Genomic DNA, 13,952 nt, shown 5'->3' with positions numbered 1-13,952 from the left:
GATTGGCCAATAAAATAAAAATAAAAAAATACTGCATTAGCCTGGCACCAATGGCTCATGCCTGTAATCCTAGCTACTCAGGAGGCTGATGATGGAGGTTCAAAGCCAGCCCAGGTAGGAAAGGCCATGAGACTCTTATCTCCAATAAACCACCAGAAAACCAGAAGTGGCACTGTGGCTCAAGTGGTAGAGTGTGACCCTTGAGCTGAAGAACTGAGGAACAGCGCCCAGGTCCAGAGTTCAAGCCCCATTATTGACAAAAAAACAAGAAAACTGCATTGTAATGTTTGTGTCTCCCTTTGCTATCATAATAAGCTGTGAAATATCTCCAAAAAATAAGAAGTGACAAAGCCGGGTGCCGGTAACTCACGCCTGTAATCCTAGCTACTCAGGAGACTGAGATCTGAGGATCACAGTTCAAAGCCAGGCTGGGAAGGAAAGTCCGTGAGACTCTTGTCTCCAAAAATCGACTAGAAAACTGGAAGTGGCACTGTGACTCAAGCGGAAGAGCACTCCCCTTGAGCTGAAGAGCACAAGGACAGTGCCCAAGCCCAGAGTTCAAGCCCCACGACTGACCAAAAAAAAAAAAAAAAGTGACAAAAAACCATACAACTCCTACGTTTTGAATAACTCGGGTAAATCAACCCAATACAGAACTACTTTAGATATTCCAGGTTTGTTTCCTGGCCACTGCAATAAAATGATTTATTTTAGTTTCCAGTACATGTAAAAGTTATTTATATATATTGCAATCTAGCAAATTAAATTTGTACTATGATAGGCTAAATTTTGTCAGTCATGGGGCTTGAACTCTGGGCCTGGGCGCTGTCCCTCCCTCAGCTCTTCAGCTCAAGGCTTGCACTCTATCACTTGAGCCACAGTACCACTTCTGGTTTTCTGAATGGTTTACTGGAGATAAGTCTCATGGATTCCCTACCTGGGCTGGCTTTGAACCTCCATCCTCAGCCTCCTGAGTAGCTGGGATTACAGGCATGAGACACTGGTACTGGGCTAATGCACATAATGCTTCGTCTTTTAAAATGTACATACCTTAAAAATACTGCTAAAAATGTGGATCGTCCAAGCCTCAACAAATCATGTTTTTGAAATAGAGGGTGCTAAAAGTCTTGATATTCATGACTGCTGAATTACTGAACCTAGGGACTTGCACTCACTAGCCCTTTTGTTTTTCTTTTTTAAGATAAGGTCTCCTTAACTTTGTTGGCTGGCACTGAACCACAATCTTCCTGTCTCTGCCTCTATGGAGACTGGAATAGGCTTGTGCCACCATGTTCAGCTCACTTCAATAATATTCATAGCATCTTCAGCAATAATTTCAAGAAACCACTTTCCTTGGTAATCCATAGGAAGTAACTCCTTAGCCCTTAAATATTTGCCATGAGATTACAGTAATTCAGTCACATCTTCAGATTGGGCTTCCAATTCTAGTTTTATTTCTACCATATCTCCAGTTAATCCCTTTACTAAAGTCTTGAATACTTGTCATCCATGAAGACTGGAGTCAATTTCTTCCAAACTCCTGTTAATGTTGGTATTTTGACCTCCTCCCATGAATGTTAATACTATCAAGAATGGTGAATCCTTTCTAGGTTGTCAACTTATTTTGCCCAGCTACAACAGAAGAACTATTTATGGCAGCTTTAGCACTATGAAAAGTGTTTCTCCAATAGTAATACCTGAAAGTTGAAATTACTCTGATCCATGAATATAACATTGATCTTGTACATCTCCATCAGAGCTCTTGGGTAAGCAGGTGCACTGCTAAAGAATCTTTTCTTCCCCCTCTCAGCAGGTCTCAACAGTACTAAACATACTCATGTAAACAGATGTGCTGTCATCAAGGCTTTGCTGTTCCACTGATGGAGCACAGAGAGCAGGTTTAAGAGCCTTAAGTTTTTTGAAATGGTAAATTAGAATTGGCTTCAACTTTAAAGTCATTCACTGTAAGCCTGTCCTCTGAAGACTGAAGCTAGGTATTAACATCTCTCTAGCTATGATAGCTATAATGTCTTAGATGGAACATTCCTCCAATGTAAAACTGTTTCATCTATATTGAAAATATGCTTTGTGTGGCCATCTTTATTAATTGGCTAGATCTTCACTGCAGCTAAATTATCAGTTCTTGCTTCTTTACCTTGATTTATGAGGATGGCTTCTTTCTTTAAACTTTATTAACCAAATTCTGCTAGATTCAAACAGTTCTTCTGTAGCTGCCTAACCTCTGTCAGCCTTCACAATTATTTTAAAATAACAATTCATTTTGAAATGAGGTGATTTTCCTTATATAGTCTCATTATTTGATTCAACATGTTATTTACAAACTTTAAGAAAGCCTTTATTGTTCTTTAATTTTGGAAAATTAAAGTATCATAAAACATAAAGAAAACCAATAGAATTTCTATAACATTACTGCTATCACACTTAATAAGCAGACAGAAAAATAATACCACTTACAAATAATGTTAACTTATTCTAGGAAATATTGCCTAAAGACTAAGAACTCAATTTACATTATTTAACAATCCATTTATTGAACACTACACATTTCAAATGTGAAAATGAGAAAATATTAAACCTTAAACATTAAAGTGCTAACAGTATATATAAGCAATTCAAATAAAAATGTTGCAGAAATGTGATTACCAATTATAGAAATTTATAATTTATATAAGTTATTGAAACATTAAATTGTATAAATTCCTCTACTTTCAATTAAATCGCCATTTATATATTTCTTCACTCAATTTCACAATCAACATACCTTCTAATCCTATAAAAGTATCATAAAGATGCACTCAATTCTTCATTTGAATTTCCGACCTTAAAAAAATTCTAAGAAAAGACAACCAAATAGTCCAAAGATGATGAAACATAGTCTGACCTACACTGAATCAAGAAATCTTAAATTGTTTAACCTAATTTTTTCTATATAAAACCCTTATAGAATTGTTATAAAAACTTAGAGACTGTAATAACAATCACACCTAGACTATGGCTTAACTATGACAGGCATTAACAGAAGCTATCCAAATTAAGGCATGTTGCTATAAAATTTCTATTGCTTTTTGCAGCAGTGTTCAGAACATTAAGAACCACTTGGAGAGTCCAGCTAAAAATAGCTATCAGCTTTCTCTCAAAATAAATTAAGTATTCAAACAGTAATCTCTAATCATGATGTAATAAGTAAAGCTTACTGAAGTTCCAAACTGCTTAATTAGAGGTATGTTGTGATATGCCATCAGTGCAAAGATATATCTGGAATGTGACAGGATTATCAGAGAAAAAAATTGTTGGAAGAAAAAGAGATTACTATATATCCTATAGTGATTTTCACCCACTTACTTATTAAGTGAAGTACATCAGTATAATTACTGTACCTTTTTCCAAATCCATACTTCTAAGTACTATAGCTGTTTATTAGATTTCCAACCAATGAGCATCACATTGGATACAATTTTTATTATTTTTCTAAGCATTTTCCTATCTAAATCCTACTCGCTCACATGGTCAAGAAATGAATTGAATGATGACCTACAAGTTAACTTTGTTAACAAGGTTGAAAAGGAAGTGTTTATGTTCAGTGGCATGTAGGAAGGAAAGAGGTTATATCCAGTTCTAGTCACAATCCCATCATCTTCATTAAAAATGTTAAGAGGTTACAGGAAGATAGCTGAGCACAAAATGGATAGAAGAAAAAGTACACCCACAGGAAAGGACTATGAAAGAAAGAGAAACATGATTTCCAAGATTACTAAGAAAGGCAAAAAAGAAAAAGACAAAGAGAAAAAAAAGCAAAGCAGTTCTTTTATCTTTTTCCAAATTTTTCTATCCTTTTGTTGTCCTAAAAAAAAATTAGATGGTATGAAAGCCGCATGATTCCAACAATAACTAGCTGTATATGAACTACTTTTATAGGTCTCTTAAATGAAAACAGAATTGAAACAACAAAAAAGCCAATATATAAAAAGTATTTTGCATTTTAATCATAAACAGATTGTTTTTCCTTAGTTATGAATACAGGTGATAAGCAAATGGTAGTTCCTCTCAAAATTTCTTAAGTCTTCAAAAAGTGGTTCAATTTACAAGACATTTTTTTAAAAAAATCAGCTATAGTACTTGTCAAGGTGGTTGTCTAGAGTTCTAGTATCAGAGGGTTATACCGTGGTTTGAGTACATGCTACAAAAAAACCTTTTTTTAATTTTTTGCCAGTCCTGGGGCTTGAACCCTGGGCCTGGGCACTGTCCTCAAGTTTTTATGCTTAAGATTAGTGCTCTACCACTTGAGCTGCAGCTCAACTCCCCCCCACCCCCTTTTTTTAGGAGATAGAGGGACTTTTCTGCCCAGGCTGGCTTCCCATCGAGAGTCTCAGATCTCAATCTCCTGAGTAGCTAGAATTATAGGGGTGAGCCACAGGCGCCTAGCAAAACAATCTTTTTATTTAAGAAAGCTTACTGATGTTATAAATGTGTACTGAGGTATGTGTTACGATAAACAAGCATGGCAATGATCATATCTGTAATAGGATTATCAAACAATTTGTTGGGGAAAAAAAGATTTTTTTTGCGGGGGGGGGGGGGGTTAGGGTGGGGGGGGAGGCGGGGGCAATCATTGGGTTTCAATTCTGGGCCTGGGTGCTGTCCCTGAGCTCTTCAAGCTCAGGGCAAGAGCGCTACCACTTGTGCCACAGCGCCACTTCCAGTTTTCTGGTGATTAATTAAAGATAACAGTCTCACAGACTTTGCTTCCTGAGGTTGGCTTTGAACCAAGATCCTCAGATCTCAGCCTTATGGGCATGAGCCACCAGAGGCCAGCTGGTGCTAAGCTTTAAGAAAGTTGATCCACATGAGAATAAAATGTAGTTTCCAGTTTGATACTGAAAATGACAGCGCCCAGCTAAAATGATTATTTCTAATGGAAATGCCTACGTAACTTTCATTAGATGTACAAAAAGTCAACTAAGGGGCTGGGAATGTGGCCTAGTGGTAGAGTGCTTGCCTAGCACCCATGAAGCCCTGGGTTCAATTCCTCAGTTACCACAGAAATAGAAAAGGCTGGAAGTGGCACTGCAGCTTAAGTGGTAGAGTGCGAACATTGAGCAAATGAAGCTCAGGGACAGTGCCTAGGCCCTGATTTCAAGCCCTCGGACTGGCAAAAACAAAAACAAAAAAAAGTCAAATAATACTTTCCAGCCCCATACACTTAGCTTCCAGAATAAAGAGAAAAACAATTTACCGCTGAGACTCTTTTTAAAGTTCTTTGTGTTACTCCTTTCTCTTGTCCTTGTGCATAATCTGGAAGCAATCATGTACTGAGATATTCAAACTTGATGCTTATTCACATGTATAATCTATTTTTAAAAATTAAACTATCGCTAGACACCAGTAGTTCACACCTGTAATCCTAACTACTCAGGAGGCTGAGATCTGAGGATCACAGTTTGAAGCTAGCCTAGGCAGAAAAGTCCCCATGAGACTCATATTTCCAATTAACTATTCAAAAGAAAACCAAAAGTGGCACTGTGGCTCAAGTGGTAGGGTGCTACGTTGGAAATGAACTTTACAACTTGGGGAGGGGTGGAGAAGAAAAGTGGGAGGAAAACGAAAGAGGGGTAATGTCTGACAAGAAATATACTCATTTTCCCCAATCTATTTCAACAAACAATTCTATTAGCTTCCTGGGGACAGTTTAAAAGAGAAAATCTGCTAGCTGTATAAGAAAGTCTATCATTTTGAAGTTAGTTTTATGGTTTCTTTACCAGGCTGGTGCCAGTCCTGAGGCTTGAGAACTATCCCTGAGCTTTTTTGCTCAAAGTTAGAACTCTAACAGTTGAGCCACAGCTCCATTTCTGGCTTTCTGGTGGTTAACTGAAGGTTTGAGTTTCACAGACATTCCTGCCCTGGCTGATTTTTAAACTGGATGTTCAGATCGCAATCTCCTGAGTAGCTAAGATGACAGGTGTGAGTCACTGGTACTTGGCTTTAGTTAAAAAAATAAAAACTGGTATGCTGATCTTATTTAACTTATAAAAAGAAAATCATAACCAAATAAGATACAAGTCCTTTGTATAGTATCCCTTCCCAGTATACTTACAAAAATATAACTAGCAATTTTAACAGGGAAAAGATTATTTACATGGTGATTATAACCTCTAAAATTAATTCTAAAAACCACCAATTTAATTTACTTTTTATGCTGTCACCCAACTGTCTGTTCTGGATGTCACTGCACAAAAACTAAACTAATATTTTGTTATGATTCTAGACTAAAGTATTATTCTATGTAGGTTGCAGAGGTAAAAAACAAGCAAAAACAATACAATTTCAGCCCTTATCAGTTACTGTATTCATGTCATAATATTACATTAAATTTCAATAGACTGGTAGTTAAACCTATCTGGTCAAGGCACTAATATATTGAAAATACATACTTTTGAAAGAAAATATCACCAAAATAAATACATAGAAAATCACTTCCAAAGGATTACATTTCTACAGTAAAAATTTGAGTAATGTTACATCTCAAAATTCATTTCAAAGTCTGAACCCTTTTGAAACCTATCTGTATATAAAACTAGAAAATTCAATAATCTATTTTGAACAAGATATGCAAACTTCAAATACCAAAATCCTATTATTCTAATCACAAGAATCCTGTGTTTGAAATAATTTTACATTTACACAAATAAAATATAAAAATGTTACCATTTTCTTTCAGAATGCTTAAATGGAAAGATTACATTAAAACCACCAAAAAAAGCAAATAACTAAATTTAATTTTGCTGAACCAAACTAAAAACTGTATAATACATGTTATGTATACTTAGTAAAAATGCCTACTTTATTCTTTGTAATATAAACCAAGTTAGAAAAAGGTATAGAAGTGGAGTATTAAGACTATGTGAAACTACACTGTCCAAAAAGAAATGTACTCATTACTTGACTTATGTAACTGTAACTACTCTGTACATCACCTTTATAACAACATTTTTTTTAAAGAGTATATGAAATGGAATACCAGTGGTTCATCCCTATAATCCTAGCTATTTAGGAGACTAAGGCAGGGAAGTTCATGGTTAGACACCAACCCAGAAAAATGCTGAGCTGGAGGCTTAGCTCAGTAGAGTACGCCCAGGTATGAGTAAAAAGCTGAAACAGAACACGGCACTGATTTGAAGCCCTGTAAGTGCTCCCCACTCCATCCCCACAAGACTATCTGAATTTTAAAAATTTTGATAAACTGGTAAATTTTACATTTCTACATATTTTTAACACCAATGTCTTATATGTGATTTTAGTACCTTTCATTACATATTTATCCTTCTATCTATCTTTAAGTTAGCTTTAATGCTTGGACATCTACTAATTACTTTTCTATGGGAAAAAAAAGTAAATTCTTTTGGAATGTTAATTTCCTTACCTCACAAGAATTTTTCCTTTTGTGTGGGTGTTAGAGCTTCAATCTAGTGCCTGGGCACTGTCCATTAGCATGTTTGCTTAAGGCTAGCACTCTACTATCTGAGCCCACAGCTCCACTACCCACTTTTTGGTAGTTAATTGGATATAAGAATCTCATGACTTTCCTTCCAGGGCTGGCTTCAAACTACCATTGTCAGATCTCAGCCTCCAGAGTAGCAAGGACTACTAGCTAGGTATAAGCCATTGGTCCCTAGTTAAGAATTTAACATTTTAAAAAATTAACTAGAGGGCTGGGAAGATGGCTCAGTGGTAGAGTGCTTGCCTTGCATGCATGAGGCCCTGGGTTCAATTCTTCAATACCAAGTATGTAGAAAAACCCAGAAGTGGTGCTGAAGAGCTGAGGGACAGTACCCAGGCCCCACAGTTCACGCCCCACAACTGATAAAAAAAAATTTTTAATAAAATAAACTTAACTAAAAATGATTAAGAACTTGAAAATGATTATTAAGTATGAAGAAGTATCAGGAAATAAAATTAAATCTATTATAAAATTTGGAAATTATTTTAGATTTAAAGTCTAACATAAATATGCTTCCTCATATCTCTCAAAGAAAATTTTCTGTATCTTCAATATGTATTTCTAAGCTTCTAAGCTTCATAAACACAGAGGGAAGGGAAACATAGTATATCTAACAGTTGCTTCATCTTTCCCAAGTTTAATCTTTCTGTATAGTTTTAAAACTGTTAAATTTATGTAATAAACCCTGGGAAATACAAGTACAAATACTAACAAATATTACTCTAAAATTAAGAATATGTAAAAACAAGAATGAAGGTATGTATATAGGAAAATATATACACTTACACACAAACAAGTGTTAGTATATTTCTACTACATCACATGTAGTTAAGATGAACAAATATACACAAATATACACTTATATTAAACAAAATAAAGCAAAATTATACTAATTCAAATATAAGCAGCACCAAAGCATACAATAAATAGAAATCATATTATTTCACTGAAGGAACTGTAATAAAGACCTTGTTGATAGTACTGCATTTACTTTTCAGCCTCACAATTTAAGGGCAATATAAAGACATAGAAAAACAGTTAAAGTTAAAAAATAAGTGGAAGGTTTTAACATAATAAATGAAGAAAGAATACAAGATTTAGGATGGGCTATAGTTTAGGGGAAAGTTTAAGGGTCATGAAATATTATCATGTTAAATATCTAAAGGTTAATTTTTTAATTGTATTAAATTAGATAAACTTTTTCCTAGAATAAACCAAAGATTAAAGAATATTTTTGGATTTTTGTTGTTGTTTTGTTGGTCATGGAGCTTGAACTTTGGGCTTGGGAGCTATCCCTCAGCACAAGGCTAATGCTCTACCACTTGAGCAACAGCGCCACTTCTGGCTTTTTCTGTTTATTTGGTGCTGAGGAACTGAACCCAGGGCCTCATGCATATGAGGCAACACTATACCACTGAGCCACCTTCCCAGCCCTAAAGAATATTTTATAAGATAGAATTTCTTATGTATTCTTTATTCACTGCAAAGAGAAATATTTAACTAGGATAAACAAAAGCTTTGTTTGAAGGCAGGTATGAATTACAAGACCAAAATAAAGTACATATTATTTCTAAAAAAAATTTTTTCCCCCAGGTCTGAGGGCCGAACCCAGGGTCTTGTGCGCGCTGGGCAGGCGCCCTTCCACTGGGCTAAACACCCAGCCCAATTATTTCTAAAATTTTAAGGGAAAGACATAATACAATCTAGAAAACTATTCAGCACTGGGGACGGAGCCCAGTAGTAAGAGTGTTGCCTAGCATGTGTGAGGGCTAGGTTTAATCAATCCCTAGCACACAGGAAAACTATTCAGTGAAAGGAATATAGTTAAATCTAAAGAAAAAAAATTAGAACTAAGAGAAATATAGTACTATACAGAACAAACATTCTTATTATTAATACTAATCAACTGTCCAAAAATTTTATCCATATTATTTTATATTAGAATTATACATTAAATTGAATAAAAAGAAATGAAAATTATCAGAATCACCTGAAATGTTTTTTTTCTAAATATACAGTTATTTGCTTTTGTATTCTTCCAACTAGCAAGTGTATAGGAGGATTGAGATGGCTTAAGAAGGGTAATGAACATGTCTATACTATGTGATAAATACATATACTTATGTGTATTTTAAAGAAAACTTCCATGGTTACTAATAATTCTACTAATATTTGAAGAATTTTATTTGAACATGCTAATTATGTCTTAGAAGTAATTTTGTCACACTGATAAACTAGATAAAATGTAATTTACTTGTATATGAATAGGAGAATAAGTAACTCTCCTATGACAAGCTGGTATTTCTTAAGTATTTGAAGGTAGTGAGGGAAAATATTAAAAGTTTTATAAAAGCTATTTAAAACCTATTCCATTACATTTACAAAAGATGTAAAATTAGTTTAAAATCCAATTTTAGACAAGATCTTAGTTCCTAACATTCTGTTACTCATAATGATCAGAGGTATTGCCACAAAAGATTATAAAAACATTTAAAATACAATTTTTATATATTTTTTATTTATACTTTAGAATTTAAAGAACTTGTTGGGAACATCTTTGTGAGGCTTCATTGTCTTCTTTTACTTCAAACTATATTAACTTCAAAGCAGGCTCACTAAATTTTTTTTCAAGAACAAGCAACAGATGTTAACTGAGAATAGCCACCTTAATGGTTATTTGTGACACAGACTTGATTATGTGAGCCTAGAGCGCCTCCCCACCTCTGACTCCCCTGTGGAGGGGTGAGTCTTTGTGTGCTTTTCTGTGTTGGTTCCACTGAGTTCATTACAATAGAGATGGACATTTGATATTCATAACGATCCAGCATCTGAGCAATCTTCTTTCGAGAAACACCATGTTTATTCCTCCTACCAAAACAGAAAAAGATTTTGAATCTTTTTTTTTTTTCAGAATATATTAGGCTTAGAGCTTAAATGTATTTTAGAGTAATATTACATAGATTATAAATATTTGACAAATAAACATTAGAAGGTATAATTTGTTTATTCACATTTTACACAAAAAGATTCATATTAGCTGTTGCACAGAAAGTATTTTTTACAACCTTTACGTGCAATTATTTACTAGTATATCTATCCTCTTTTAAATAACAAAACCAAAGATTTAAAAAAAAAATTAAAAGACTGAATTACACAATTTAGAATTGCAGAAGAATTTAGAATGGACTTCAAAGACTTACAATGCAAAACAGTATATCATTTATTAAGTTATTTTAGAATGGTTCCTATCACATTTTTAAAATGTATTATTTTATTGGTAACACATTACTAAAGAGAACAATTTGGCATATCTCAGGAACAAATATTGAATGAAATAAACATGTAACAGGCTCTAATCAGTACAGCATTTGCCCACAATATCTGAGTTTAGTACCCAGTACTACAAAAAATTAAAAATAAATTTTGAAAAATTGGCAAGATATGACTAATTTCAGAAGCCAAAATTTAGTTTTTCTTAATTCTTCCAAAAATCAGACTCTGCCAGATATTAATTGGCTTTGCTATGTGAAGATAGTTTGTATTTAAGAAATATAAAAATACAACAAATAATGAAGCCATAATGATTTAATGATCATCCATTTATTCAATGTAACTCAATTATCTTTTCATTTTAAATTTGTATCTCTTCTACCTCAAGGGTGATACAGTTTGGCAGGCAAGCAAGCAATAGCAGAAAAATATATAAGAACACAAGTTAAAAAGTAGCCAAAGGCATAAGAGCTAAGGCAAAAAGGATTAGCTAGATCCCACTTCAAAGGCTAGGGATGTAGCAGCTGAGTGGTAGAGCTTAATGATAACAGAGGACAAACTGAGGTGAGAGGAAAAAAAATTGGTTTACAACATGAAAAAGGAAGGCTGGGCCTGCTGCTCACCTGTGGTCCCAGCTACTTGGAGGAAGAGACAGGAGGATCAGATGGAAGCTAGCTAAGGTAAAGTTAGTTGGAGACCTTATCTAGAAAACTAAAGCACAAAGGGGTGAGGGGTAGGGACCTCAAGTGACAGAATATTGACTAGTAAGCAAGATGCCTTGAGTCTAATCCATCCTCAGTGGTGCCCAAGAAGGTTGGGGAGATTTGGAAATGATGGCTGCACAACTCTGGAACTAAACTGAAAATTGCTAAATTGTATGGTTAAGTGAATTAAACCTCAATAAAATTATTACCAAAAAGGAGGGAGTACAAGTGCAGAAGGAAAACAGAAATAGGGGAGAAAAAAAAACATAAATGGAAGAGTTGGATGGAAGAACTAGTCTTTCACAAATACTGAAATCTATTAAGATCTAAAAATTCAGTTTTCTTGGAACGATACAGAGAAGATTAGCATGGCCCCTGCGCAAGGATGACACGCAAATTCGTGAAGCGTTCCATATTTAAAAAAAAAAAAAAAAAAAAAAATTCAGTTTTCTTTACATCAGACAACAGGAAGCCCAGTCAGATCCTTACTTGTTTGGCAGCCATGACCTGTTCAGAAATAAAATTAGATTTCATAGGATCTTTTCTCTTCTTTTTTTTTTTTTGACATTTTTTTTTGGTTGGTCGTGCGATTTGAACTCTGGGCCTGGGTGCTATCTCTGAGCTCCTCAGCTCAAGGCCAGTGCTCTACCACTTGAGCCACAGTGCCACTTCTGATTTTCTTGTGGTTAATTGGAGATAGAGTCTCTCAGACTTTCCTGCCCAGGCTGGCATTGAACCATGATCCTCAGGTCTCAGCCTCCTAAGTAGCTAGGATTACAGACATGAGCCATGGGCACACAGCTGGATCTTTCTTCTTTACTTAGACTGAACAGTCATGATCAGCTGAAGAAATATTACAATGTTTGATGTAATGTACTAATACCTCCTCTGAAAGGGCAATGTTACAAGGTAAATATACTATATTACTTTCCTAAACCACTCCCCCCCCCCTTAAAAAAAAAATCCAAATCTCACTGATTATAAGGATCTTAGTGTAGAATTAAGGACCTGAAGTAGTAAATCTGAGACAAGGAAAAAAAAAAAGACAATGAAAGAACAAGATAAAACTGATGACGGAGCCCAAAATGGGGAGATGAAGGAGAAAGGGCAAAGCAGAGAAGAGGCCTAGCTAAAAATCATGGGGGTTTATTACCCTCAATATTTCCTAGACCCACAATAGCATTAAATAAAACAAGATGGAGGAATTCACGTTAAGAAAAGTAACATTTAACAAAGCATGTGTGATAAATTTTAACAAGGTAAGACTCCTCAAAAACCTTTAAGTCAATGTTCCTCTTGAGAAAATAAAAAGCAGTAGTTCCTAGTAACAAGTAATGTCAACAAGCAAAGGCTAGGAAAGAAACTGGCCACATAAAGGAAGGTAACTAAAAGAAAAAAAATTATGAAGATTCAAAAAAGAATTTTGAGTGCCTTACTTTTCTAATTCTTCAGGATCAAATTTCCACCAAGTTTCAGGTTCATGAAACTCTACTCTGTATCCTTTTCCTATGGCCTACATAAAGAAAAGGAAAAAACAAAACAAAACCCATAGAACAGTTCTTAAAAGTAAAAAGAAGGCAGATAAATATAAGTTTAATTTAAACAACACTTCTAAGTTTGCTCAATCAAGAATAATGCTATATTGTAAAATACTGTGTTTTGGGAAAAAAATATTAAGACTACTGAACTGAACAAATTCCAATTACTATTCAAGACAAAAAACAAGTATATGTATATTTCATCATAAGCACCTTTTCCAATGTAAAAAAAAATAAGAAAATCAACAAACTTCTTAGAAAACAAGGACAAATGTTTTAAAAATAAAGATCAGTCAAATAGCTCACATCTATAGTCCTAGCTACTCAGAAAGGCTAAGATCTAAGGATCACAACTAGAAGCTAGCTGGGGCAGAAAAACTCGTATCTTCAGTTAACCAGCAAAAAGCCAGAAGTGGTGCTGTGGTTCAAGTGGTAAAACAGCCTTGAACAGAAAAAGCTAAGGAACGGTGTCCCAGCTCTGAGTTGAAACTAGTAAAAAAATAAAAAAATAAAGAACAACCAAAAATTTACAATAAGAAACTCACAAGACCAAAAAATAAAAAATCCCACATCTCATATTTACCATTTCCACATATGGTTTCATTTCCCAAGCTTGTGTATTAGTGTTGTCTATTATAACTGGAGATCTTCCCTGATCAATAGCTTGTTTTGCTGAAATAGAAAATATATTACAAACAAAAACAACAAAAAATTAGGCTGAAATATACAAAATAAAATTTAAATATTTACTATTAAGAAATGTGTCACATCTCATATTTAAAACTAAAACTGTACAATCTCTTGAGTAAATATCCTGGTAAATATGGGCTCTACTAGATTAAGAGGGAATTAAGAGGCTTAACCATATTAGGTATATTCCCTGGACTGAGTATTGGTTTGATAAATTGGCTATAAGACACCTTA

At 34.4% G+C, this 13,952-nt stretch overlaps 1 protein-coding gene and 1 non-coding gene across 4 annotated transcripts in view; one reads left to right on the top strand and one right to left on the bottom strand.

The window, feature by feature from the left end:
* The window catches only part of N4bp2l2 (NEDD4 binding protein 2 like 2), a 71,074-nt gene that overhangs the window by 42,554 nt on the left and 14,568 nt on the right, over positions 1 to 13,952 (bottom strand). For all 3 annotated transcript variants that reach the window (XM_070002992.1, XM_070002995.1, XM_070002993.1), the window contains exons 4-6: positions 13,612 to 13,700; positions 12,927 to 13,003; positions 10,238 to 10,384 (exon numbers count right to left, since the gene is read on the bottom strand). In XM_070002992.1, the coding sequence (XP_069859093.1) occupies positions 10,238 to 10,384; positions 12,927 to 13,003; positions 13,612 to 13,700 (313 nt within the window). The remainder of the gene's footprint in view (positions 1 to 10,237; positions 10,385 to 12,926; positions 13,004 to 13,611; positions 13,701 to 13,952) is intronic.
* LOC138814409 (U6 spliceosomal RNA) lies at positions 11,808 to 11,910 on the top strand. Its single transcript, XR_011367988.1, has one exon. It is a non-coding gene; the product is annotated as a U6 spliceosomal RNA (small nuclear RNA).

Source organism: Dipodomys merriami, unplaced genomic scaffold, assembly GCF_024711535.1.
Source record: "Dipodomys merriami isolate MVZ:Mamm:240054 unplaced genomic scaffold, mDipMer1.0.p SCAF_6, whole genome shotgun sequence".
Classification (NCBI taxonomy): domain Eukaryota; kingdom Metazoa; phylum Chordata; class Mammalia; order Rodentia; family Heteromyidae; genus Dipodomys; species Dipodomys merriami.
This window is presented reverse-complemented; position numbering and strand designations above follow the sequence as displayed.